Genomic DNA, 27,190 nt, shown 5'->3' on the forward strand with positions numbered 1-27,190 from the left:
GTATGAGCTGTTAACTATGTAAAGAGAATTTCAGTCACCAGCTGAGTTCACCCAGTACTCAGATTTTATTAAATAGGCTCTATACAGTACAAAAACACACTGTGCTGCAGCATCCCAGATGCCTCTTCCCCACTTCACAAGCTGCCAGAGATGAACCACTAAAGCTTTCTGGGTGGCAGGGGAGAGCCAAGCCCTGACTCCTCTCCTTACAGACAAGGCCCTCCCATACTTGTCATTGCTCCAAGGAGAGCCTTCCTTGCTTGTAATGACGGGGGCAGGATAACATGAGCTGTCATGCAGGGAATGCAGCCCCTGCAGACAAAAGCATCCAAACTGCATTAAACATGCAGCAGGTTCCAGAACCCATTCCAGTTACATGCCTCACACCCCAGGGGACAACAAATGTGACACCCTCCATCTAAGTTGGCCGGACACCAATTCATCACTCCCGCCAGCTCTGAGGAAAGGCCAGAGCTGTCACACGGTGATGGGAATGCTGTGGCTTGGACGAGGATCTGAGGCAGCAGCACAGGAGCAGCAGAAGCATCCGTCTTCATAAGCAGAACACTGAAACCCCAGCAGGGCCCAGGACAACTTCTGACAAATCTCAACCTGTCAAGAAAACAGCCAACATTTTGTCTGAACACTCTGCCACAAACACCAAATATACAGCTTTTAAATCCACCCCCAGCACCCTCAAAATCCCCTATTAGATAAGGGTTGCTCTGCAAAGAGCAGAAACTTGCTCCCAGGATGCACTCAAACTGCACTGTGGGAGCTTCTAGAGCAGGTCTTGCCAACAGCCCAGGGGAGCTGACAGAGCAGAGTGCCAGAGAAACACAGTCAGTCAGCTCAACCAGCTCCACTGTCTGACACAGAGCACTTGCTTCCTTGTGCATCCAGGGGTACAGATACAGAGGACACAGTGCTGCTCTTCACACCCTTCAGCCTCCCTGGAGACAGAGCAGGTGCACAACAGGCACCTCAGCATGGGGCTGGAACTGAGTGAGCCAGTGCCAATGGCTGTTTTACCTAATGAAGTTCTGTTAAGCACATTTTATAAAGCATTAGTGAAATCCTAACCAAACAGATTTTCAGGCATCACATAGTTGATTGTGAAGAAAAAGGACACCAAAGCAATCCCTTTCTTGCAAACAGACACATTTCTGGAAGCTGACTTTCACCCCCTTCTCAAGGCATTGAAAACCTCCCATTCAGAGGAGTAAAAAAACAAATGAAGTTTCAAGAACAAAAGCCCCCTGACTTTTCAAGAAGCCCTTCATTTTAACACTGTTTAAATGGGGCAAGACAAAAATAATAAATTTATTCCCTTAAACTGAAACCTGTTGGAGCTCTCTGCCATTTATTTGGGATCTTCAGAAAGCAAGAATTCTTTTACTTTTGATCCTAAAGTTGTTCACACACATCAGTGTTACATATCAGTGTTACTATGGTAGGTGCAGCCTCTAGTGTTCCCTTGAAGTGTGCAGCACACCCTGCAGAAGAGCTTCCTTATATGCCATGAAGGCATCATGCACCTCTGGAACCAGTGTGGCTAAAAAAGTTTGCATCAGCATTGCCCATCTGGTAGGGGAAAACAAGGCTGAAGTCACTGTGACAGATGCTCTTCAGCTGAACATTAAAACAATCATGTGAAAAATCTTCATGTCCAGAACAACTGACAAGGCATTAATCCCTGGAGGAAACTGGAGTATTTTAACAGGGATTGATACTGTGGTCTAACACTTAAAAGGGCCCTTTCTGCAACACTCAAGTCTTTACTCTGCCCAAACTTCACACACATTAAGCTGTCAAAGCACAGCAGAAGCAACTCCCTTGCAGAAAGGTGTTTTTTCCTTCTTTTTTTAAGCCAGTTAACGTTAAGTGGATCCAGTACTTACCATTCTTCACTGTCAGAGGGCACACATGGTAGAGCAAAACAGTCAACTGCCCTCAACACACCATCACTGCCAGCTGCAGCCTTCACTTCAAGCTCAACCTCTGTCTCTGCCTTCACAGTGCCCTGTAGGTAAAGCCAAAGGGAACAGTCAGCACCAGACCCTGCCAGGGTGTGGGACACAACAGCACTTCCCTGCTGGTGCATCAGACATGATCTGGCTTGAAGAGCAAGAAATCAACACTGTCGCTCTGATGGGGAAAAAATGTAGTCATCACTTACACCAGCGAGTCCCCAGGAGCTGTGGCTGCTCACCCACTGCAGCTGTGCCACACTCCCACCTCCCCCAGCAGATCCCCTGGCACAGAGGGCATGGAACTGGCAAAGCCATGCCCACATCTGCAATCCCTCTACACTCCCTCACACCCTGGCCAGCAAGGGGCAGGGTAGACAAGACTCAACCAGCAGCACCTCTTAAAGGGACACACTTCAGCCACAATGGTTCCTGTCCCTTGCTGGGGCAGCCCATCACCCACCTGTCTGTGCAGGGTGCCCTCAGTGAGCCCCTGAACACAGTGCAGCAGGGAAACAAACAGGACAGAGCTGTGAGCCCCTGTCCTGCTCCAGCTCAGCACACAGCAAGTGCAGCTTGCAGACTCCCTGCCCTGCTGGTTTCTTCACAAGGCACATCTGACACTTTGGACATGCTGCAACAGGAGGCCCAAAGGACCTCATTCCAATGCTCATGCATGAGGGAAATCCCTGCATTTTCATCTCTACAGTACCCACATCTGTCTAGTCTCCAGGGACAAAGTGGGAGCAACTTCCTTGCAGAAAAAGGCATTTCCTCCCCGCCTTCCTGTTTTTTATTTCTTTTAATTTAATTTTAACATGTGATTCATAATTACTTTCAAGACTTACATTATTTGCTAGAGTGCAAGCATAGTGGAGCAGAACAGACAGCTGCCCTCACTACACCATCACTGCCAGCTGCAGCCTTCACACTTCAGGTCTCCCAGAGGCTCAACCCCCTGTCTCTGCCTTCACAGTGCCCTGTGGGTAAAGCCAAAGGGAACAGTCAGCACCAGGCCCTGCCAGGACATGGGACACAACAGCACTTCCCTGCTGGTGCATCAGACATGATCTGGCTTGAAGAGCAAGAAATCAACACTGTCGATCTGATGGGGAAAAAATGTAGTCATCACTTACACCAGCGAGTCCCCAGGAGCTGTGGCTGCTCACCCACTGCAGCTGTGCCACACTCCCACCTCCCCCAGGGAATTCATGCTAATCTTTCCTCAAAACCAGCTGGCTGGTCAGTGTGCTCAACAGGCACACGGGACAGAGAAATAATCCCCCAAAAAATTAAGAACAAACACCAATGTATGGGGGTTCCAGGGCAGAGCACAAGACAGTCAAGGCACATAAAAGAGGCAACAAGCAGAGATTAATAGCTTATTACTTTTTGCAGGCCCAGGCTTTCTGTCTGTGAGGCTCCCCTGCAGCAGGAGCCGTGCAGGCCGCAGGGAGGCACAGGTCGGCCGTGAGCACCGGGACCGCGGTGCCCAGCGCTGCCCGGGGCGGGGCAGGACCCCCGGGGCCAGCACCCACCGCCCTGCCCGGGCTGCAGCCCCTGTCCCGCCGGGCCAGCGGCCGGACCCACACGGGACAGCTCTCCAGGGACACCAACAAATTGCAGGAGCAATTTATTTATACGTGCATATATGCAGAAATAAATATATTTGAACATATTAAAAATTGTATATTTAAACGTATATATTTAAACCACTAATGCACAGTCACTTCAGACACTCACCGCTCCCCCCCCGCAGGGGCTCAGACCCCGGCGCACCCCGGGCACGGGCCCCCATCGCCGGCCTGGCCCCGGTCATGGGGCTCCCTGAGGCGCCCCGGGCTCCGGCTCGCCCTGCAGGGAAACAAGGAACAGTCAGCACCGAGGAACAGTCAGTACCAGCCCTCGACCGCCCCGGGCCCGGCGGCGGCTCCGCTGGTGCATCAGACACGATCTGGCTTGGATAGGAGTGCTCAACACTGTCGCTCTGACGGGGAAAGAGTCATCACTGCACCAGCGAGCGCCCGGGCGGGTGCGGAGAGCTCTGTGGCCCCTCACCGCGAACGCGGGCGAAGCCCCGCAAGGAGCCTTTGGGCCGGGCCGGAGTCCGAGCGGAGGCCTCAGCGGGCGGGCAGCGAGGTGCCGCCGGCAGACACCCGCACCGGCACGGCCGACCCCGGGAACGGGCACATGGAGATCCAGGGCCCACCCACCCGCCCCAGCCCCGCGAAGGCCCGCACGCGGCCCGCAGCCCCAAGCGACCGCACACCCACCTCGGCCGCCCCGCACAAAGAGACCGAAGGGCTCCGCGCGAGGCGCTTTAAGGGCCGCGCAGGCCCCGCCCGCGCCGAGGGGCGGTACCGGCGCCATGTCGGGCGGTACCGGGGGGGCCGCGGGGCCGCTCCCGCCTCACCCGCGATCCCCGCCCGCCCCGCTCCGCTCCCGCCTCATCCGCGATCCCCGCCCGCCCCGCTCCGCTTCCCGCCGAGGGGCCCCGCGGGGCCGGGCCGGCTGTGGCTCTCCCGTATCTGCCGCGGTCCCCGAGCCGGTGCAGGGGGCGAGAGGCGCGGCCGGCGGCGGCGGGGCCGCCATTTCGCGGTGCCGGGCAGGGCGGGTGCGGCGCCTCATGGCGGGGGAGCGCGGCCGGGGCCGAGGTGCGGCCGGTGTGCTTCGCCGGGATGGGCGAGCGTGGCTTTGGAAACCTAATTTTCCCTTCTTAATGGAAAAAAAAAACAACCCACCGCTTCAGAGGTGTTCAGTGACTCACCCAAAGGCACGGTCAGGTGCGGTGCCAACGCTGATCCCCCTCAGCCCGGAGCAGGAGCCCACGGGCGGTCCGGGGGCCGCCCGCTGACCCCGTGTGTTCCCCCGGGACGGGGCTCGGTGCGGGTTTGTGTCCGTGTCTGGGGTACGTGTCACAGTCGGGTACTTTGCTTTTAGCTGCTAGAGGCTGGCAAATCGCGTTGCGTTAGTTTGCCACTGAGTAACGTCAGGAATGGAATAGAGAACAAAGGATGTCTTGAATGAGAGCAGCCCAGCCTGTAATTCAAGCACTGCCGTGACTGCTGCTTTTATAGCTATAAATGCACCTTGGGAACGGGCTGTGAACCCAGCCATCCAGCTCTAGTGCAGACGTGCCACATGCCATCCTTGCACACACATGGAAGGTGTTGCCAGCCTCCTGCACTCCCGCAGTGTGTGCAGCTCTCCTGTTCAGCGGGGCCAGCCCAGCACAGCCAGCCCCGCACAGCCAGCCCAGCACGGCCCGCCCGCCCCAGCGCAGGAGCTGCCACCGCACATCGGCGGTTCTGCAGCCATGGCCCTCCCTCCCGGGGAAGGGGGGAACCTCTGTCCCTGGAATAACACCAGCGAAAAGATGGGGGTTGAAATGGAATCACCCAGGGGCACAGGCAGGGAGAGGCACAAAGCCAGAAGCCAGTTTCCATCAGCAGGGGAGTTTCTGGGGGATAAACACAGGAGCTGAACGGCTCTGAGTGCTGCAGGAAGCTGCTTTGGTCCAGACTAGCTCAGAATCACGTAATTGCTCCGTGCTTTGGGTTTTTCTGTTTGTAAAACACACAGATTCTGCCAAGGCTCGAGAAGGTGTGCGAAGGGTGACTTGTCCTGTGGTGCTTCACAAACCAGCACCTTGGCACCAGGTCCTATCATCTCCTCAAGGATTCGGTGACCTGACTGAGCTGGTTGGGAGGTGAGAGCATCTCGTGGGACCTGCGGAAGGGGCAGGTCAAGGACGGTGCTTGAAACATGATGAAAGCAGGAAAAGGCACCTGATCAGTTTGTTGGCTGGTTTGCAAAACACAGCCAAGGCTCTGCAAATCTGCCTGGGGCAGCCACGGGAGGTGTTTTAGATGCTCTGAAAGATAAGCCTGCCTTGTTTTACTTGTCCAATAGTATCTACAGGCACATCCTGCAGGGACATAAATGGGCCTTACAGGATGTTTGGCAGAAACTGCTTAATTCAGGTACCGTTAAAATGCTTTTTCCAGATTAAGTGTGTTTGTAGGCAACTAATTCTTGAAAGCAGCCTATCAAACAGGACTTGTGGAATAAATCTCAATGCCATTAATCCAAGTTCCAGAACACCAAAAGATGAAAAGACAATCACAGGAAGGACATTTTAAAGAAGATTACAGGGAAAACTAATCTTGTTACACTGCAAACCCACGTCACATGCACAGCACAAAAAGGAACTGTAAACATGATTTGTGTTGCCTTGCTTGGCAAGGAAGGGAAAGTGAGAAGGTCTGGGGTACTCGAACAGCTGCAGCAGAGCTTAGTATTGAATTTATTTGATTTCACTGGGTTTTATTCTCCATGGCAAAACCAAGTGGAAAATGTCTTTAGCAAGATGAGTTCTTCAGCTCAGTCAGGGCTCGTTGGACTCAGGAAGTTCCTCAAGAGGCAGCAAAAGTCTCTCCAGTCCCAGTTCTCCCCATTGTTTCCTTGCAGTGGGAACTCTGGTGTGGGCACCTCGGGGCAGAGCAGCAGCCTGTGCCCTGCAGCCCCTCCCCGGGGCACAGGGTGGGCACTCCTGGCACCTCCCGTGTCCCTGTGCCTGCTCTGTGCCAGTCCCACCAGCAGAGCCCCTGCCCAGCCTCATGGACATGCTCAGGGGGAGGGGAAAAGGCTAAAAGTGCCATGGGTGTTTTTGAAAGTACCACAGCTTGGGCCAAATGTGTTTGTGTTCCCTGCCAGCCCTCCCAGGGGCTGTGGCAGCACCTCCTGAACCCCAACACCAGTGTGAGCACACAGGCTGTACCAGCAAGGAGCTGACAGTGACCACCAGGATTGCCTGCTTTGGGAGCAATGATCTCCCTTCTGGACTGAAAAAGGCATTTAAACATAAAAGATTGTCTTTTGTTTGGAAATAATAAACACAAGTGGAAGAACAGGGTGAAAGCATTGAAAGCTCTGTGGAGAACAGTTCCTGCATCATTAACATGGGACTTTTAAAAATCTAAATCATCCTCTATTAGCAGGCTGCTAAAAATACTGTGAAAGTGGAAGTGGGAGAACGAGTAAAGTTTAAAAGCACTATAATGTGTCATTTTGAATCAAAGACAGTTTTGTTTCCTTAGGATCCTGCTAGTTCTATACAAAATAATTTGTTTCATCAAATAATAAAATGCACTCTTGTATAAGTATTATAAGCAGCAAACAACTATGTGGTTGCTTCACAAAAGACTAGTGAAGTGGTATCCACACATCCCATCCCTGCCTGCAGTTAGGCACTTGTGGAACCTCCACCATTTGTCTTTTTAGAGTAGGAGGGAAATAAAACTATTTCTGACTTTGATCAGTGGGTTGAAACAGAATTTTGGTTTGATCCTTAGGTAACAAAATAGCTGCCAAGTACAGCTCCATTTAATTCTGTTGCATATGTTACTAAACTTTGACCAGGGAATTAAGAATAACAACCCTGCTGACTCCAGACTGAGTCCTTTCAGGTGCGATTTGTCCAAAAGAAGGGTCAGTTGTCCATATCCTAAACCAAAACAACAGCAACAACAAGTTCTGGGAATGTATTTTAATATTCTGTAACAAGTGTTTCTGTGGATCCAGGGACAATAACAGGCTCTAGTCCCATCCAAGGAGAAAACTCCTCAGCAGCAGCAGGTGCAGGTGGGGAGAGTATTCCCACCGCTGTCAGCCTGCTCCCTTTCCAACAGGAATTGTTTGGTAAGGACTTTCTCAGTTGGAAGAATTTGCAATACAAAGCCTCAGCCTAGCAAGTTTCTTTTAATTTTTAAATGTACAGCATTTTAGTTCTACAAATGTAAAAAAAAAAAAAAACAAAAAAACAAAAAAAACTTTACAATGTTTGGGTTTTTTTGCTCATCATGATCAAACCCAACGTGATTCAATGCAATCTGGTCTGCAGTTCCTGGGGCCCGATTGCCTTGGATGATGCAAACACAACGGCCAAGACACGGAGCTCTGAGACAGCCCTGCAGGAGCTGCTCTCTGGGGCAGGGTCCCTGCAGGAGCTGCACAGCTCAGAACAGCAGGTGAGAACACACCGAGGGAGACATGACACGTGTCAGGTCTGGTTTGCAGCACTGCCCCCAGGCACAAGGCAAGGCTGGGACTCGAGTTACAAGCAAACAAGGAAACTTCAAAGCAGAGACTTGAAGCAGTCCCACCCACCAGCTGTGCCAGGGTCCTCGTCTAAGTTGACTTTTAAGTTTCACTTATAACTCCAGTTTAAGCTCCCGTTAACAAAGCTGCACTAACACACTGTGGCACAAACAACAAACCGTAGCCACGTCACTTGGCATTCCCTTCCCTGCCAGGTCTGCACACCCTGCACGGCACGAGCAGGGCCCTCGATGCACTCGGGACCCACCGTGAGTCACTCCACAGCTTCACACACCGCCTGGACTAGAGCACAAGCATTACAAATCTATCAAAAAGCAGCCCCTGGGTGGTGGCATACAAGAATAAATTAACCCCAAAAAAAAAAAATTTAGTATTACCATTTATTTGTGACAAACACTACGTTTTACTTACATTCCATGGGGAGAAAAAATTCCAGCGTAAACAATGAACGGAAGCAGTACTGAACTCGCGCGGCTATCGTGCTGTACCTGGACCAAGGCAAACCTCATCGCGCACCCTCCGTGCGCAGGAACACAACATCAAAAGCAACACAGTTATATATAAACATAGGTAATTTTTTTCAGCCCTACATGGAGATGTAATTAAACAGTATAAAGCACTCAAGGAAAATCAATCTGCGGTTTTATATGCACTACATTGAGATCATATCCTGTACTGTAGGAGCTGCGAGCCACCAACACACAGTCCCTAAAACACAGCTCAGAGATCACTGAAAGTCACGTTGCATTCGAGTTCCCCTACCCCACACTCAAGAAAACTAGAAATTAAACCAAAAATGATCAAACCAAGTTTAAAATTCCTAAAGTGTTTTAATTAATTCAACCATTGGATAATTAAGGTTGGTTTGCGAAAATATGGGACTTTTTAAAATGGTGGGACACAGCCTGTTTCCAGTGAAACGCTGCTATTCCAATAAAACCAAAATAACCACATACATGGATATGATCTTCCCAAGTTAGTTCACAGGTAACATGTCAGTCTCAGAAGACAAAGTTTCTAAACTGTGCTATTGTTCTAGATACAATTAAGAAACTTTTAAATGAAAAATTTATAGTGTCATTTCAATCAAAACAACATAATGAAACTAAAAATGTATCACTGTTTGAAGAAAAAGCAACAGTTATGATTTAGACACTACAGTAGGTTGTAGAGACTGTAGCACTCTAACAGTTAGGTTACATTAAGAGGAAGCATTTGATTTTCTCTGGTGCTTTCAGGTTTGGGTTCAGTCAAGAGCCTGTTTCAGGCAGTGCTGTCCAGTGTTTGTCCCAAAGGGTTTGCGCTCGCCGGTTTGAGGAGAGGGTCACTTTCCATTTCTTGTTTCACACATCTAAAATGAGAAAACACCTGTTACTTAGGAGACAAAACACTGTTTCCACAAATAAGATGCTTTAAATCAGATACAAAGAATTTGGGGTGCATATAACAATATAACTGCCATGTAACTGCCTCCATTTTTAATCAGTTGGTGCTTTGGGAATCCCACCACTGTTAATTTCAGAGCTTATTATCTCAATGAGAGGCTCAACTTTCTCCCCCTCCCAACCCATTCAAGGGACTAATTTACCACCCCTCCATGTTTCTGCTGGAAACGAGCTTTGACCCCTGCACATCCCTTTCCATGTGAGACACAAGAGTGTGAGAGAGAGGAAGAGGGAGAGGAGCAGCTCAAACCCCAAATCCTGAGTGCCACTCCACAGTCACACTCCTGACAGAGAAATGGGCAGAGGCAGCTCAGCAGAGGGAGGTCAGAGCTGTCACCCTGGGCTGGGGTCACCCATTGCTGGGGTCACACCTGTCACCCACTGCTGGGGTCACAGCCACCACACTTCACACCCACTCACTCCTGTCAGCACTTTGCATCTGACACATGAAAATGCCAGTCTTGATCATCCAACCCTCCTCTGGTCCTGCTGGAGGACCAACAGCCCTCAGCACTTTAACTTTTCTGGCCAAGAAAACCCCTCACATGTTATTTGCCTACAGATCCTCACAGGGTTAACTTGCATCAGTGCAAGGGAAGTCAGTGGGTCCCACTCACACAGACATTGGTCCATTTCCTGTCCTTGGCATCTCTGTAGTTTGTTGGTCCAACTCAGACAGCAACTTTAAAATATTCAGTGCAGCCTAAAGAGAAGAGAGAGCACTCAGCAATTCAGCCTCAGGCCAGTTCAGTAATTTCACCAACCGAATGTTCTAATTTTGGTGATATATTTTTTAAGATGCATAATTATGGTGAAAAATGCAATAGAGTAGAATTTCATCCTGCTTCATTAACCAGTGGGATGGTGCTGTGACTGGGGGATTCCCACAGCACTTGTTTCGGCAGTGGGGGAAAATTAACACACAGGACTAGGAACAGCAAGAAAAAAGACACTAAACTAGTAAACTCTGCTCAAACTGTGCAGAGCTTAAGAGAAAGGACAGAAAAATACACAGAACCAAAAAGTCCCTTGCCAAAAAAGAAAACGAGTTACACAAGAATCAAAAATACAGCACAGGTGGGCACACATGACAGTGTGCCCAGTGTGACACGGCCCAGGCCAAGGTCAGTCCCCTCCTTTGAGAACTGACATTTTTTTTAACTTCATTCAGACCAATTTCAGGTGCAGTTTTCCAGCATGTCCCTGACTCTGGCAGGTGCCTCAGTGACAGATGAACCCTGACCAGAGGAGGGGGCTCATGATTTAAGCTCCAAACCAGCTGCCCTTTCCTCTTCTCCCTCCTGCCCTGACCCTCCTACCCTGCTCGGTCTGACAGGAGCTCTGCACAGCAGGACATAGAGATGGGCATGAAAATATAAGTGACAAAGATCAAACAAACCAAATTATATACAATAGAACAATACTGCAACAGTTTTTAGTATATAAACTAGTAAACTCGCGTTTCCTAAGTGTATTCACATATTGGAAACGATTCCTTCAGGCTGCACTGGGGTCACCTCTGGAGTCCAGAAGAACAAGAACAATCCCTCCAAATGGGAGCAGACTGGGAACATCCTGTCAGCTCCACCTGAAGTCTTTTATAGCCAAAGTCCCCTGCAGCTTTCAGTCTGGCAGGCTCATTCTTTCACAAAGAAATATTGCAGCCACTGTTAACAAAAGGTCTTATTTATAAAGGGAGCTGAACAGATTTAGAGTGTCTCCTGCTATCCAGTGCTGAACTGTATTTCTTCCACTTGGGATTCCACTGCAGCAGGAAGTCTGGGAACGTGAACCCAACTATCACAGTTCCCAGTGAAACATCAGCCCATTCTGATATAACAGGAAAATAAGCTAGAGATGCTCTTATGGTCTATAAGTTCCTTTTTGTACATTTACCATCATGTGCTCATGCAAATAATATCAAGATGAAGCAGATGTGCTTTTTGTAGATCAAATGTGCTTTTTGAGCACATGTTGAGCAGATTAGATTATTTAGTTATTATTAATCATTATTTCAGCAACCCATGAAATACTAGACAAGAATTAGCCAGGGAGCTGTACAGCACCCAATTCCTTGCTCCCAGCAGTTATAGAAACCTTGGTCTTCCCTCAGGGAAGGTCCAAGAGCAGCATTTCAGCAATGTTCATCATACCATGTCGTGGCAAGACTCCACATCCTTTCCAATCCCATGGCTGATCAGTGGTGGCTGAGAGGAACAGTTTATAAGAGATACAAACTCGTTCTTGTTATTTTTTGGAAAGTCTTTATATTCAACCTGAAGAAAAGAGAAGGATTTAATTCTTTTCAGTTAACCAAGTACAGGAAGTGTGTCACAATTGCTACAGATTATCTGCCCGTATATGAAGCTGAGCCTTTGTCCTCATCATTCTGTCAGTCAGCAGAACCACTCTCATTGAAGTTTAACTTCACTTAAAATGTTTTTAAGTACTCACAGGAGCTCTGCAAGCCTCTTGAATGAAAGTGGCTACTTAATAATGACCTTTATTCAGAATACTGCTATCTGCATTTCAAATTTCTATATTATGCTTTCTAATCCACCGAGCACCAAACATAAGAAAATGCACAGCCTACAGCAAATGTTAAAGTATGAAAGATTAGTGAAAGAATCTGATTTCAGATCAGCCAAGTTCAAGTGCTCACTGTGTTCCTACACTGGGACAATTTTCAGAAAATGCACTTTGATTTTGTTCTTCCAAGACCTCAGAGTAGCACTGAATCAGGGCTGAGGGTGGCCCAGAAACTCATATTTGAAAACTAAGTAAAAAAGCTGTAAAGTTCAGTACATGTCACAGGTAAAGGAAAACTTTTACACGAATTTCAGCTGAACCAGCAGCCTCAAAACACATCGGCCACCGGCAGAACTAAAAAGCTTTCGAACGAACAGGCTGGGCCAGCCTGGAGAGCTCTGGCAGAAATCTCATCAAGCTGAACATTTACCTGGATTCCTTGGACGTTGGAGAGATAGTCCAGCTGCTCGGAGGGCCTGGTCAGGGGTCCGTGCGGGACGTGGCCTGAGGAGTTGCTGCTCTTCAGTATGGTCTCGGCAGTGGGAGAGGTGCCCCCGTAGAGCAGCTCCCGCGCGATCATCGCCGTCACCGTCGCCTTGGCAGGGTTGGGAGCTGCCCGGCTGAACTCTTTGGTGTGGTGTCCTTGGTTGGCTCCTACAGCCTGGGCAACCTCAGGGACCATGGGAAGAATTCCAGCAGGAAGCTGCTGATGGCTGAGATAAGGCATCCGAAACTCATCTTCTTTATTACCTGCGGGGGGAGAGGTGCACACTGCAGAGCCCGTTTGGAGCCCTCCCGCGGCACAGGCAGCAACAGCCACTTGGGAAAAAAATAATTTGTTTCAAGGCTCTTTCAAACTAAACAAACTTGGTGAGCCCGATCAAGGCCTCAGCATCACTGAAACAGTTTTACTGAGTTACTGACTCTGGGCAACGCCTGCTCCTGCCAAAGGAGCCCCTTTACCTCCAGGAGCAGCTTCTCCAGGTCAGCCAAGCCCACAGACACCTCCCACAGTTGCAACCACATTCTAGATCGATCTTTTGCTTTCAGAATTTTTTATTTCATCATTTAAAACTGTAGGAGCAAATAATGAAACCACAGAATGGCCAGAGCCACTGTTAAATAATGTAAAGAGAGTGGCAGATAGTCCACAAAGGTTAAACTGTATATTGTGTGAACAAGCAGGGAGGAAAGGTAAAATGGAACATTAGCACAGTGTGAAGAGGCAAGACTTGACTGTTTACAGCAAACATCCAGCCACAGCCAATTGAGAGCAATTTACTGACATTATGGCATAAGATAGATTAAAGAGGGGTAAGAACAGCTTTCCAAAGGGAACTCATACAGAGCTGTGAGGGAAAATTGCAGAGGTGTGCTCAAGAAAGGTGGGGAAGACAGTGCTACTGAAATAAACTGAGGAGTCACTTATGGCAGAGCAGATAAATGAAGTTCTGCAGGACTGAGCTGTTTCAAGTCTAAGCATGAAAACCAAAATGTGTAGATGGAAGAAAACAGGGATAGCAAAATCTGAATAGGAAGTCAGGAAGTTTACTCAAGATCTTCTGGGTCCAGTAAAATATTAGTGAAGTCCAAGTCAATCCCAGCTATTTATAATTTAAGCAGTAAAGTTATACTTAAACACATAAAGCACCTGAAACATGCTCTCCAGAACAGAAACTTTCCCCACTGACTCCTCCCAGCAGCTGACATTCCAGAAAGCAATGCCTGGACACAGGTTTGGGGTGTTTTAGTTCCAGCCTGTCACCTGGGTGTGACCCCCACAACCATCCACTGCCTGAAACAAGGGCAGGCACAGCCCCTGCTCTGTCAGCAGAGACCAGGCACAGACAGAGGTGGTTCTGGACAAGGCCATTCCTTCTCTCTCCACCTCTGCTTTAGGACGACCAGTTCCAGTTAGTGCTGACACCCTTTCTCCATCCCAGGAAAAGGGGACTCGGGAGGAATAAACTCTTTGGACTTTGAACAGAACCTTCCCAAGGGCTCCCTTTAGTTTGCAAGGCAGCAGCTGCACAGCCCTGCTCGTCCCAGAGTGCTCAGTGGCACTGCTGGGGACACGGGGCACAGATCTGAGCCCCCCACCAGGGCTGTGCTGCTTTCACCCAGTTACTCACTGGCTGGAGTCTCTTCAGAGCCCGGCTCAAAGAAGGTGACTTTTCTTCCATCACCTGGTTTCTTCACTGGGGTCTTAAAAATAAAAGGAAAAGAACTCAAACTCACAGTATCCCTTTAAAAGTCACACCACCACCCCCAAGCTTTAAAGTTTTCAAGATGCAGGTGATCTGATCAGCCAAAATTTTACTGAAGAAATTATTATTCAAACATCTCAATTATTACATCACTACCGAGAAAAGGTCAGTGATTCTTATTCACTGAAGGACTAAAACTATCCACAGTCCAGAGAAGTGGTATTAGGAACACACATACTCAGAACCAGATACCAGAATAAAGCCAGTTAAACTGCTGTTAGTTATTGGTACTGCTGAGGAGAGCACACTGGACACATATGAGCACATACATGAAAAGGAGAAAACTAACCCCAGATGTGCTGTCTGAACTCCCTGGTAACATCTGCTGAATCCCCAGCAGAGCACAAGGCTCCTTCCCTGCTCAGGGACCCACCAGAGAGACCCATAACAAACTTTCCACTGCAACTGGTGACAAGGCTGTGTAAAATTATTGCTACCAGAGTCCTGAAACCTTCAGGTCTGCAAGTTTCTAACACCAACACATCAATTATCACAGGTTCTGAGCCATTCCATAAAGCAGAAATGCATTCATTTAGCCTTCTGATCAGACTTTGATTTACTTGAAAAATGGAACCCTTAATGTGTCCAAAGCACACTGTTTGTTAGAGAACAGTCCCCTCAACACAACTGTTTCCTGGCCAGGGCAGGGAGCACGAATTTCCCCCCTTATCAGCCCAGCCTTTGCTGCAGCATTAAGGAGCCATTGGTTCCTCAAGACTCACCTTCTCTTCTGTCTTTAATGCTGGTTTTGGAGGTTGAGGTTGAGGGACTTTAAAACCTAAGATTTCCAACATATTTTCAGCTGCATTGCGTTTAGCAACCTTTTTGTTTGTGCCCATTCCTTCAGCTGTGTGTACACCAACTTTCACCTGGGCAGGAGAGGAACAAAAACCAAATCAATTCTTAAGCAGTAGTGAAAGGATTCCCTTAAAAGTGATCTGTGTCTCCAGCAGGCCTGGAGTCATAAAATCATTCTAGTGATCATTGTTCTAAGCAAGTTGTGATTTATTATCCATGTCATTGGCCTTCAAGCACAAAATACCCAAACAGAAAGCACACAAACAACTGTATTTCATCATCTCACCTTGGGTACCCAGGTTAGTGTTAATAAATCCTATTTTACAAAAAATAAGCAGCTTGGTATCTCTTAACAGAATATTAATATCCTGTTAATTAAAACAACTTTGTTTTTAAACCTGACTCAGATTACTTTTCCTGAACCTTTATCTCCTGTGAATGTAACCCATTAGATATTTTGTTAAATCATGTCATGGAAATCTGGCTGTAACCCTGTTAAATCTCTCTATCGTCATGACAACTTGATCACCATAAGAAAAAAACCAAAGAGATCCCAGCCAGGCACCAAGTTTGTGCAGTGAACACACCAACCTGCATCACGAACTCCCTGCGCCGGGGCAGCCCTCGTTCTGTGATCAGCATGTACTCGGGCTCCTTCTCCTTCTTGGCCTGCTGGATCTGGGCAAGTCTGCTAATGGGATTCATTCCTTGACCATATTCTGGACTTGTTTGCAGCTATGTGGAACAATGTTTAGGAAATAAGCCAAAATTTGTGAATGTTTGGTTCAACGGACAAAATGCAGTGTGCCACTGAATTCACTCATCTCTAGAATTTAAAAATACTGAAATAAAAGCTGCTTAATGAAACACTGTCACAGCCAAAGGGAAATACTCAATTTATTTGGCTCTGCTGTCACACTTGACCACATGTAACCTACCCCTGCTAATAGCTTTACAAGTTCTAATCCTGCTATATTAGGAGGGGCAGGCTTGCAGAGAATTTGCACGAGCAAAATCAAGCAAAATCCAAAGCTGTAAAGTCTGAGGCTTGAAAGTCAGAGCTTGATTTTCATGTGCCAGTCATTCCTGTGTAAGGTTTCTCTTTCATCCTGAATTTACTGATAAATGCTATGAGAGTGGTGTCAGAACCCCCTTAGAGTGGGAGCAAAGTACCAGTTCATTTGTGCTGGCAAAGACTGAGCAGCTCAAGAGAGTTTATAATTGACTCAGAAAAGCCTCTCCCCTGATGACTATTTGCACAGTCAAATTTCCAACCTTTTGTCTCTTACCTTCACTATTGATTTTGTTTTCTTTTTGATTCGTGGCTTCATTTTCTCAACCGTAGGAAGGGGTGGCAATTTTTTCAGTTCTTCTAGGACTGCTATTGCAGCATTTTTCTTTGAGATCTTCTTGCTCTTTCCTTCACCTTCACCCATGAATTCTCCAACTGACACCTTGGTTACAAAACTCTTCATATGGGGAGGACCACTTTCCTTGGTCACCTGTTTCAGAGGGAAAAACTGAGTGAAAGCGTGATAAACACTTATTAAAAATGGTAGGGCACATTGGTTACAGCAAACTTCTCTCAAGAACTACGGATAAAGAGATTTTAGATTCTCATACAATCCAAAAAGTAAATCATACTCACTCCAATAACATCATCCCACCCAAATAAGCAAATACTTTTAAAAGATCAGATGTAGCAAGCAGTAAACAGTATTTACATGTAAGTCATTAACCCATTTCACTTAATTTACTGATTTACTTTTTTAGTATTGAAATATGACTGTTCTATTTCATCAGTGTGTACTTCCCCACAGGTAACATCACCTCATTAAATATATCATGGTACAGTAATAAAACATTACAGAGAAAGCAATTCCTTAGGATACAGCATTTTAGTTCAGAAATTCTGATCTCTGAACTCTGGAGTTCTGAAGAATTCTGGAGACATATAAGAGACAGCTGCCCACTACAGATTTAGTCTTTTAACCCCATTCATATCACATCATACTTCAAAATATCCATATAGTCAAAAAGTAAGAATGAATTCAGAGCTTCCACCCACAGTGTATTTTTACCAGTGATGCTCAGGCTAATCTGCAGCAATTGAAAGTTTCATGTAAAATTTCGTACAATGGTTTCAGAAGCAATTCAGTTACACACAACTGCATTTTCTTACTATAATAATTCAGAGAGTTGACTTAAACGTTACTCTGCCAGCTCAGGAAAGCAGCACAATAAATCAATATTGTAGTGAAACAGAGATGCTCCTGTGGAAGCTCCTGATTTAAGATAACTGAAATGATCAAGGAGGGGCAAAGAGGCAGCAAGCAGCCAGGCCAAAGGGAAAGGAAAGTCAGATGCACATGAGGTCACCCCATGGCAAGAAAAGAAACCTACTTGTGAGATTCTGCACCTCGAGGGTGGTCCAGATCAGTGCTTAGTTAAGCAAATACTTCCATCCTTTTCTTTCAGAGTGAGCGCTACTCTTTTGCCTCAATTCTGCACTTCCATGTTCTAACCATTAATGGGGGTTATGTTTTGGTTTTTCACTGTAAAACTGATTTTTCAAAAAGCTTGGAAAAAAAGATTGCACAGACAACCACAGCGTGGCTGTTCACTCATGTGATGATTTTAGGGTATGAATTTGTGAACAGGTGGATTTTTCTTTTTCTTCCCTTTGCCATATAAACTCTGAGACAATCAGGGTGTCTATCAAAGGTAAAAGTGTATTCACAACTAACAAGACAGGTTAAAAGTCAGTTGTTTTGGTTATCTAGGAGAGACTCAACTTAATGTGTACCCTTAATACTCTAATAAAAACAAATCTAGAGCTTGTAAAATAAACATACCTCAAAATTCACAGGCAAGTTCCTTTTAAGTGCAATCTCAAAAACTTGGCTTATTTCAGATTTATTGAGATTTTCATCATCTGGTTCTTTTCCGTTAACCTAAAAGAAGCATACTCTATTTAAAATAAAGATCCTATTAAATTGAATTTTATCCATTCAACCACTTTACTGAACTCTCCAAATTTTAAGTACTCTAACCTTTACTGCCATGTTACGTGAATGTGGAGAAATGCAGCCCACATACTACAGAACTGAAACTTAAGAAGCTCATTAAGGTGTATGTGTAAAAGCTTGCAAACCTTCATATTTTCATGTGCTCGTTACAGGAAAGAACAAATGGAATAAGGGCCAATAGGTTTAAAAATGTGTTTATAGAAAACCAAATTGAAGTGTTAAATGAACTGATTTCCAAATGGAAGTACCTTTATGAAATACAGTTTTCATATACTGATTGGACATTTGCACCAAAAGCACTAAGACAGTATCAGGTAAGAGAAAGGGCAGGAAAAATAAAGAACTGAGAGTGGGACCAATGTGAATGAGGGATGGGTGACCAGCCCCTGGCACAGTCCTGTCTTTTCACGTGCTCCCTTGTAAGTGCTTCACCTACAGCTTTTGTCTCATCTGAAGAACATCCTACCAGGAACTTGCCCTAAATCAAATGGTGTCCATCTCTGGGAACTCACACCTGCCCTAGCAGTGACAGTGAAGCTTTTACCCACAGGCACTTCTACGTATCTCCAGGTAAAACTTTGATTTCAAAAATATCTTCACTGATGCTGGGATCAACATGAACTAAGAGGCAACAGCAACAGAGAAATTTTAGGACTAAGTGTCCAGCAGTGCTATTGGAAAGATTATGATAAAGATGAACAGCAACAATTTCACCAATTATATCATGCCACAATACTAGTTATGCAATCAGGTAATAAAAATGATTTCAATATGTTATTGGAGAAGCAGCAGAAGAGCTGAGCTAGAGAGCTCTCATGGATTAAAACCAGTTTGATGGCAGCAAGCATCCCCTATGGCTGCTACTAACAAGTTGGTTTAAAACATGAAGGATTTTTTTATCCCAGCCCTTAAAACAGCCTCTTCCCATCTCAAATAAAAAAACAAAATAGTAAAATTAATCTAAAGTTTTCCCTCGTCCCACTGTCCCAGCAGATTTCACACTGCTCTCATGGGCTGACCTTGTATGTCAGGTTGGAGCTGCAGGAGAGCACACAGAGCACCATGTCCTCCTCCAAGAGCAGCCCCTGACAGGGGTGATCCCAGGGCACAGCAGTGCCAGGCTGTGTGTGGGGGTGTCACAGGGCAGGGGCAGCTCTGAACACTGAGCCCACAGGGGACAGCAGCCCCTGGAGCATCCCCCCAGCCCCTCACCCTTCCCAGGCAGAACTGGCAAAGCCCAGACTGAATACACAAGTCAAAGCCTGGATTTCAAATGCAACTGGTAAGTTCAGCAGGAATAGCAGCAGAAGGAATATCTGAACCCCCTAAGGCCATGTTCACTCCAGCCTGGGGGTTCCAGGATGAGTCTGTCACTGCCCTCACTGACAAACATGGGCACAACCACTTCAATTACAAATATTTTCCACTTCTTGTAGTTTTAGCTGTATTCTAGTTTTTCGAATTCCAACATTTTTCTTTACTAAGATGACCCAGACTTCTCTTTATTGGATTAAATTTTGCCACTTAACACCCTCTCAAGAGAATACAAATAAATAGAACAGAATTACTTGCTCTATTATGATGTATATTCTTGACATATTCCAAGTCTATGCACAGTGCAAAACACAGGTTCTTTTCTTCAATACCTTTATCTAAAAAGAGTAAATTAATAGTAAAATAACAATTAACAGTCTATAGCTATTTTACTGGTTATTTTGCCTCTAGTTCAGTTCTGGATCAGTTTATTTTATAAATCAAAACTAACCATACACACACGCTCTCTCCCTTTCCCTGCACATCTCCAGGCAGGTGATGGCTCAAGTTTGCTTTTGAAGTAGTTTGCATGTGTGCATAGACTAAACTCTCCAAGGAGTCTGTGCCTCTAAATCGGGACAAGACCTCAAACACTAGCATTTACCACTCCTAGCTCTCCTCACGCTGTTCAAACCCATCTCTAACAAGTGAAAACCAGTCACAAAAGGAAACAAAAGCGATATTAAAAAATCCCAAGTAAGTTACACAAATACTACACTCCGTTAGGAGGGATCTGACCCCTTCCAGAACTCCTTCCATGTGCCCTTCCTCAAGGCTCCCTGTGAGCCAATGCTGCCCCCCTGGGAAGGTGCTGAGCAGAACTGCCCTGATCACCCACAGCCCCAGCCTGAGTCTGCTCCTCCACATCCAGCGGATAAAGAGGAGCTGACGTAAGCTGGCAACAAACACAGAAGCAATTCTGGGTTTAGGATTTTGAGGCCAAAGTCAGAATTGCTGTCCCAAATTGGTGCTAGGAAGCCCAGCTCCCTGTATTCCCTAAGCTTTCAATCAATGTTGGATCAGGTCTGTCTTTGGCTCTGCCAAGTCACCCTGTCCTGCACCTTCACCCCCGTGTCCCAACCCATGTCAAACGTGACATTGGGTTCTTCAGGCAGGGCTTGGGCCAGCTGAGGGCTGATATTACTACACTTTCTTCCTGCCACTTGCTTCTAGATTTGCAGCCCAAGAAGGTGTGGGAAATGGTCATTCTTACCCTTAAAGTCTAATCATTTAATTCAATGACGTCTTCTTAGAATCACAGGATTGTTTAGGTTGGAAAACACCTTTGAGATCATTAAGCCCAACTGTTATTAATCACTGAATATTTTCTAATTTAAAAATACAATCACATAAAAACAAACATTTGTGATGAAAAATAATAATAAAAAAAATGTACAAAATTACCCCCCCTCAAAACACAAGAGTTCAAACTTCAGAATATTCTGTTTACACAAACACACACACACAAACAGAACACATAGAAATAACTACATTTAAAAAGACAATTACTGGGAACATCAAATGACTGATAGGAAGTATCAGGATTATATCTGCTTGTGAAACCCTAATTTGCCTCCCTTGTACACAGGCATTTCAATAGCATCTCTCATGACCTCACACTCCTGTATCCTTCCAGGTCCTTTTCTCACTGGATGCAGGAATGAACAGGACTCACTTAGCACCAAAACCTTCCTTATTCTACCTTCATCTTGTCCAGTACAAAATGCTGATACAGAAACAATTCCCTCAGACATTCCTAAACTACAATATCTGAAAGCCACAAGTACTAATGAATTTAAGTACCAAACTTTAAATGAAAATCTGATTTAACTGAGTGCTTGTTATAAACCAGCACCCCCTGTCCCAAGGCCTGCTCTCCTCTCCCTAAGCTGCATTTCCTACTGTTCCTTTTGCAGACAAAGTCAAACATAAATTGAAAAACAAAAACACAAATGCAGGTTTCTCAGGGTTTAGACACCATTCAGGTCCTGGTTTATTAAGAAAATAATTCTCCCTTCTTGCAATCTCCCTTCACCCCTGGATTCCCAGCCCTCACACCAGACAAGGCATCCCACAGAACAGGGGATGTGCTCATGGAAAACAACGGCAGAGCTTGTTCTGAAGACCTCACATTACCCACCTTTTAAACATAACTCTATACATTTTCAGAAAGTCACCTGCACAGAAGCATTTCTAAAACAGGGAACAGAAAACAATCCAGTGACATGTGAGCTCATGACTTCCTGCAGAGCTGCTCTCTGGGTCTGGCACAGACCTGGGCTCCCTGAGGGGCAAAACAGCTGATGAGAGCAGGTTGTCTTTTACAGGGTGGGTGCAAAGAGAGAATGTTCTGCACCACTGGCACAGAACAACAATAACTCTGGAATCTGGGGTTCCCTGCACTGAAGGGGCACATCCTCCTCTGCCTTGGCCTCTCCTGCACAGAGCCCAGCTGGCCCCTGCCCACACTCTGCCTGTCCCAGTTCAGATTTCGGTGCAGAGCTCACCCCCACTCTCTCAGCTCCTGTTCCCAGCATCACTCCCTTCTCCCCAACAGCATCTGTAATCCCTAATGGCCTCCATCCTTCAATAAACTGCATTCCCCTACCCAAACCACCTCCCCCAGCACCTCCCAGGCCTCTTCCTGGGCAATGCTCTCTCCCACACACACTGGGAGTTAACTCCGAGTCCCTTGGCTTCACACCACATGTCCTCAAGCCTCTTGCTCTGCCATTCCTGGCAGTTCCCAGCTATTTTTATTTTCTCAGTCTGAGACCCCTTGTTACCTTCTTGCCCAATTCTTTGTTTTCCTCCTTTCTCAGCACACAGTCAGACTCCATGTCCAGCAAGTTCTCCCACTGCCCACATTGCAAGTTCCTAGTTCTGTCTTTGGCCAAGGCAGCCAACACACAGGGAGCTGTGCAGGCTCTCAGCCAGCCCAGGGGCTGAGTGACTCCTGTGCCCACAGGGAGACCTGCTGCCTAAAGCCACTTCACAAAAAAGCACGAAAAAAGCAATAACAGGGCATTGGAATGGAAAGTGCTGGGCAGCCATAAATATATGAAGGGATACAAATCGACTTCCTATATTCATACCAAAATGTGTGTATGAGTTTACTACTTCCATGAACTTCCTGCTCTTCTAGAACTCCCATGGTTCCTTCCAAAATCATGTAGGAATTTTGCCCAGGAAGTAAAACCCTCATCTGATTTTTATGTTGCCCATTTATACATGTCTTCAGAAGTTTGTGTATGATCTGTACCTGGTTAGATATTAATTCCTATCTATGCTTCCAGTGCTCATATCTGACAGAGGTCTAGAGCATTGCTGTGAAAAAATATGACAGTAAAAGAATTAACAAAGCTTCATCTGGGAAAACTCTAGTTCCATAAAAATTTATGCTTTAAATCAGTGTTTCTATTGACACAAGAAGGTCCCCCACTACTGCACAGAATTAAATTTCCCAACTGTCCTCTTCCTCTCAATAAGGAAAAAATTCTACAATAATACCTCAGTTGATCTTAGCAATTTATGCTTAAAACACTAAGACTAATTCCCACCTCTGGTTTCTCAGGCAAGGGCTCATTCTGCAGAACTTTCAGTGCTTTAGCAGCTGCATCATGTTTAGCAGCTTGTCTTGTTCTTCCTTTCCCATGAAACTGCTGCCCTCCAATTGAAAGCTCCACTTGATAAAGTAAGGGCCCGACAGGAAAAGGGTAAAAGTACCTGCAAAGGGAGAGGTAAATAAGCAGAAGGTTTGGCCTAAAAAGTAAACAGACACCCACGTTAGATGTGGGTGAATCTCTTGGATATCAGTAACCACAACTTGGCACTGAAGCATTAGGATCAAAAAGCCACATTTTGATTTGGAGTCTAAATGAATTTAGGGAGAAACCTTTGAAGCAAATATCAACATTCCTTGTTTTACAATAGGAACACACTTCTGACCAAGTACAACACAAAGACAACATAACTGCACTTTTATAGACTTGCCAGGCCAGTCAGTTTTGAATTCTACATTTCTATGCCCATATAAAACTCTTTAAACTGAAGCTTTAACTTAAATAGTTTCAGAAAGAACATCAAATTGTTTTCTTCACTTTTGCTTTTGCACAGAAAGGGAACGCAAGAAATATTTAGGTAATATTTAAGTATTTGCTTAGTGAAGCTGGCTATGCCTGAGTGCCCTCAAAAACACTTCAACATTTGGCCCAGCTCCCTGGCAATACAAGAAACCACTGGAAATAAGACAAATTACAGACATCAGTGGGTGTCCTTCTCCAACCCTCCGGCCTCCTAAGCTGGCTTTGCTTCAGCTGAGTGTCCCTGTGAGGGTGACACAGCCAGCTGCAGGAGGGAGGTGAGAGCAGGGGTTCCCAGGCAGGGGCTGTGGACCCTGCACGTACCGTGGGGGGTAGGTGCCACCCCGCATGGTGTAGTTGTAGGTGGATCTCATCCCCGTGTACGGATCGATGGGCTTGTACATGGGCTTCTTCCCCAGCTTCATGCACAGGGCATTCAACTCCACTGTGGGGGTTACACTGTCTGAAGGAAAAGGAACAGAAAGGGTTGGCCAGCTGCCCCAAGGAACAGAGACAATCTAAGCTCTTGCTGCTGTCTCACAGCACGGAAGAATGAGCTTAAGCTTTGCCACGTGCAATATCTGAGATGACTGAATTCCAAACAGAACTGCTAATGAACACAAAGAGAATAAGTCTATCTGATGTACACTAAATCAGCAGTTGTGACAAATCCTGCTACAAAAAAAGTGCATTTGCTGGGGGCTTGTTTTGGTTTTATTTTGGGGTTTTTTTATTTTGCTTTAAATTTCTAAAGCTGTTAATTTACTTATGTTCACAGCATATCTAACAATGTGGTCTGCAGAAAAGAAGCTCCTCTTCTACAAAAAGTCCTTTTAAATTACCAGATATGCTACATCCCTTCTGTGTCTCTTGTTTACTGAGAATCAAATATTTCTCTGTACTCAATGACCTAAGAATGGTTTTTATGACTCCTCACTTTGAAATTGCAACTGGCCTTGGCAAAAGGCAGGGAAATTGCTACTGAGAGCTAAAATATTTCTCTCAGTATCGTGGGGATGAAGAACTGACTCCCTGTCCATTCTCACTGGAGAGAGGAGTCAGTAAGTGTCATTCTGTCTGTCTTTCTGGCTCAGAAATCGGTGTGTACTGCTGTATGAGGGGGTCGGTGTAAGGTAATTGCCAAAAGAAAACTAAATTATGGAACAGGTGCACAGACAAAGTAAGTAACTGCTAGTTTTAGTGTTTTCACTGCTGACTGTACAAAATCTTTCTAAAGAAGGAATTTAGGTGAGAGCAAACACAGCTGAACACACTGATGCTGTCCCAGGCTCTGGGCTGCAGGGACTGAGTTACACTCACGTGGAGCTGAGGTGTGAAGACAGTACATACAGAATTTGACATCTCAAACAGGTCTTAGGAGCAGCCTTAGTAACATAAGAAGTTCACTAAATATAACAAACTACAACTTAAATGCTTTCATCAGAATCAATATATATTTATCTTTAAAGAAGTACAAATTAAGCAAATTCCAATGTTCTGATCCAATCTCCCACATTATATTTTGGGGTTTTTTGAAATTAAACATTTCCAAATAAATCTTTATTGTCCAGCTTTTGAATTATCCTGTCAGAATTATGTAACACATTCATCTGCCCACACAAAAGATTATTCTTTGCTATGACCAACATTCCTCATATGAGGGTTTTTTTATTTCTTTTTTTAATTAGTGAGAGTTTTTTAGGATTAGGATAAACATCTTTTCCAGGATTTCCCTAAGTGTTACAATACAAAACAGTAAGTCAAGCAGCAGGTTCTTCAAGCCTGAATGATTTGATGGAAAAAAACTACACATTTAATTTCCTTCTAGGATGATATTTACCATGTCACCTACGACAATCATAGACTAAATCAAGATGAAGTTCTCACAAAACCTGGCAACTGCCATTGTTAAATAGGCAGAATCTCAGTTTTTATTCATCCTGATGCAACTTCAATACCTACCAAAAGCAGAAAGGTGTATTCTCCACATGTACACTTTTTTTTAAAGCAGTTTGTTGTGGCTCATACCTGGATTCTTGCCTTCACTACGGGAGGGACGAGCCGTGGGCTTGGGGAATTTTGTCCCTTCCAAAGCTTTGGCAGCTGCTGCGTGTTGCGCTTTTTTAATACTAGTTCCTTCAGCTTCCCAGTGCTGGTCCCCAAGAGTCAGCTGCACTGTAAACACCTCAAAAACAGAGACAGGAACTTTGTTAGGAACTGCTTCAGAATTCACACAATTTATGAGACCCTCTCACCCAAAACAATGAGTCTTTCAGTGGATGCACAAGTTGAGAATACGGTAATTCAAGCTCTCCTTAACTCCCGTGTCATCTCCAGACTTCCAACACGTTGGGCACCAACAGGATTTCCCTGATGACTAAACTAAGAATTTCACACCAACTGTAGCTGGCAACTCTCCTGCATGAGACCAGACAGGCTAAAAACCCCAAGCACCACATGTGGAGAGGTGACAGCCCCAGGAGAGCTGCTGTGCCCACACCATTGAACAGCAGCCTGGAAACCACCATTCTGTGTGCCACGGAACTCCACTCGTGCTTTAATACTCTGAAGGGCTTTTTAAAGGTATTTTTCAGCAGTCTGAAGAAAGTTAAGTTCACATTGCAGCATAAAAGCTTCTACATGCTCACAGGTGAACACAAGTGTATTTGATCGTAAACGAAGTGTGTGGGATTAGGAAGGATATACATTGCCCAAAATTCTGACAAATTAATCAGACAAATGGCAAGCCAAGGTCTCCCTGGTAATTTACTTAATTAATTCCAATCAGAATGAAAACACAATCGAACAGATGCTCTGGTTGTTATTTTTTGTACATGCCAGCTTGCCTCCTTCGCACCTTGGAGCTCACAGGACACTTTGGGAAACCAGCTGTTCATTCCCCCAGTAACAGCTTCACACTGCCCTGCTGTTGGTACTCCGGGGGCTTCCCATTCCTCTCCATGACTATGGATTACCTTGCACCCAGAGCACACACTTGGCCTTTCCACTCAGGGAAGTAAAAGAGTTTGAGTGGCAGCAATAGGAAACCCGAATGGAGATTTACCTTGGAGTGAGCTGGACCTTGCTCACTCAAAAGCTTATACTCGGGCTGAATCTTGTTGAAACGGGCTAACTCATTCACAAGACACATGGGGGTTTTCTCTTTGGGGTTTGCCATGTTTGAAGGAGCTGAAAGATTACATAAAATCAGATAAATGAACAAGTGACTGTGAACTCTACTATCAATTTCAATTAAAAAAAAGAAATCTCAGTGGCTTAGCATCTAGTTGCCTGCAATACACCACTTCCCAGCAAGGATCTGCTGGAATAGCCAGCTCTGCTCACTGGCCAAACTGGTAACAATCTCCCGACCTTTGGGATTTCCAAGCAATGCTGGTGCCTAAAAGGAGCATCATTAAATTCAACGTTCCAATGCAAGCCAGAAGTACAGAGTTAGAATTCCCACATTCAGATGGTACATTATGTGGTACACTTCAGGGAGCAAATCTTCTAAGTATCTGTCAGGGTCATTTGCCTTGAATAATTTCAAAAAGTCAGTTAATTTCTTTTTCCTAATCCTATTTTGCCCTATTAGCTATTTTTTATTTATTACCTTTAATTCACTCTATTGTATTT

At 45.6% G+C, this 27,190-nt stretch overlaps 1 protein-coding gene, 2 long non-coding RNA genes and 3 other non-coding genes across 10 annotated transcripts in view; all 6 read right to left on the minus strand.

Annotated features, from left to right (window-relative positions):
* Positions 1 to 42: 42 nt before the first annotated feature.
* Positions 43 to 2,021, minus strand: LOC113974427. Its single transcript, XR_003536546.1, has 2 exons — positions 1,902 to 2,021; positions 43 to 612 (listed from the first exon to the last, which is right to left on the minus strand). It is a non-coding gene; the product is annotated as an uncharacterized LOC113974427 (long non-coding RNA).
* Positions 2,022 to 2,094: 73 nt separating this feature from the next.
* Positions 2,095 to 2,185, minus strand: LOC113974460. The gene has a single exon (XR_003536556.1). It is a non-coding gene; the product is annotated as a small nucleolar SNORD12/SNORD106 (small nucleolar RNA).
* Positions 2,186 to 2,819: 634 nt separating this feature from the next.
* On the minus strand, positions 2,820 to 4,283 carry LOC113974428. The gene is made up of 3 exons (XR_003536547.1): positions 4,244 to 4,283; positions 3,714 to 3,824; positions 2,820 to 2,950 (listed from the first exon to the last, which is right to left on the minus strand). It is a non-coding gene; the product is annotated as an uncharacterized LOC113974428 (long non-coding RNA).
* LOC113974459 lies at positions 3,022 to 3,112 on the minus strand. The gene has a single exon (XR_003536555.1). It is a non-coding gene; the product is annotated as a small nucleolar SNORD12/SNORD106 (small nucleolar RNA).
* LOC113974461 lies at positions 3,905 to 3,988 on the minus strand. Its single transcript, XR_003536557.1, has one exon. It is a non-coding gene; the product is annotated as a small nucleolar SNORD12/SNORD106 (small nucleolar RNA).
* Positions 4,284 to 8,452: 4,169 nt separating the features above from the next.
* Positions 8,453 to 27,190, minus strand: part of STAU1 (staufen double-stranded RNA binding protein 1) — a 29,435-nt gene continuing 10,697 nt past the window's right edge. For 2 of the 5 annotated variants that reach the window (XM_027697536.1, XM_027697537.1), the window contains 13 exons: positions 26,619 to 26,743; positions 25,583 to 25,739; positions 23,879 to 24,017; positions 23,033 to 23,198; positions 17,985 to 18,083; positions 16,419 to 16,649; positions 15,721 to 15,864; positions 15,054 to 15,200; positions 14,197 to 14,269; positions 12,495 to 12,814; positions 11,689 to 11,811; positions 10,153 to 10,238; positions 8,453 to 9,441 (listed from right to left, as the gene is read on the minus strand). In XM_027697536.1, the coding sequence (XP_027553337.1) occupies positions 9,354 to 9,441; positions 10,153 to 10,238; positions 11,689 to 11,811; positions 12,495 to 12,814; positions 14,197 to 14,269; positions 15,054 to 15,200; positions 15,721 to 15,864; positions 16,419 to 16,649; positions 17,985 to 18,083; positions 23,033 to 23,198; positions 23,879 to 24,017; positions 25,583 to 25,739; positions 26,619 to 26,743 (1,898 nt within the window). In that variant the 3' untranslated portion in view covers positions 8,453 to 9,353. The remainder of the gene's footprint in view (positions 9,442 to 10,152; positions 10,239 to 11,688; positions 11,812 to 12,494; positions 12,815 to 14,196; positions 14,270 to 15,053; positions 15,201 to 15,720; positions 15,865 to 16,418; positions 16,650 to 17,984; positions 18,084 to 23,032; positions 23,199 to 23,878; positions 24,018 to 25,582; positions 25,740 to 26,618; positions 26,744 to 27,190) is intronic. The other 3 variants (XM_027697538.1, XM_027697539.1, XM_027697540.1) reach the window with 3 other exon arrangements.

The sequence above is a fragment of the Neopelma chrysocephalum genome, unplaced genomic scaffold (assembly GCF_003984885.1).
Source record: "Neopelma chrysocephalum unplaced genomic scaffold, ASM398488v2 Primary Assembly neopelma1_119, whole genome shotgun sequence".
NCBI lineage: Eukaryota > Metazoa > Chordata > Aves > Passeriformes > Pipridae > Neopelma > Neopelma chrysocephalum.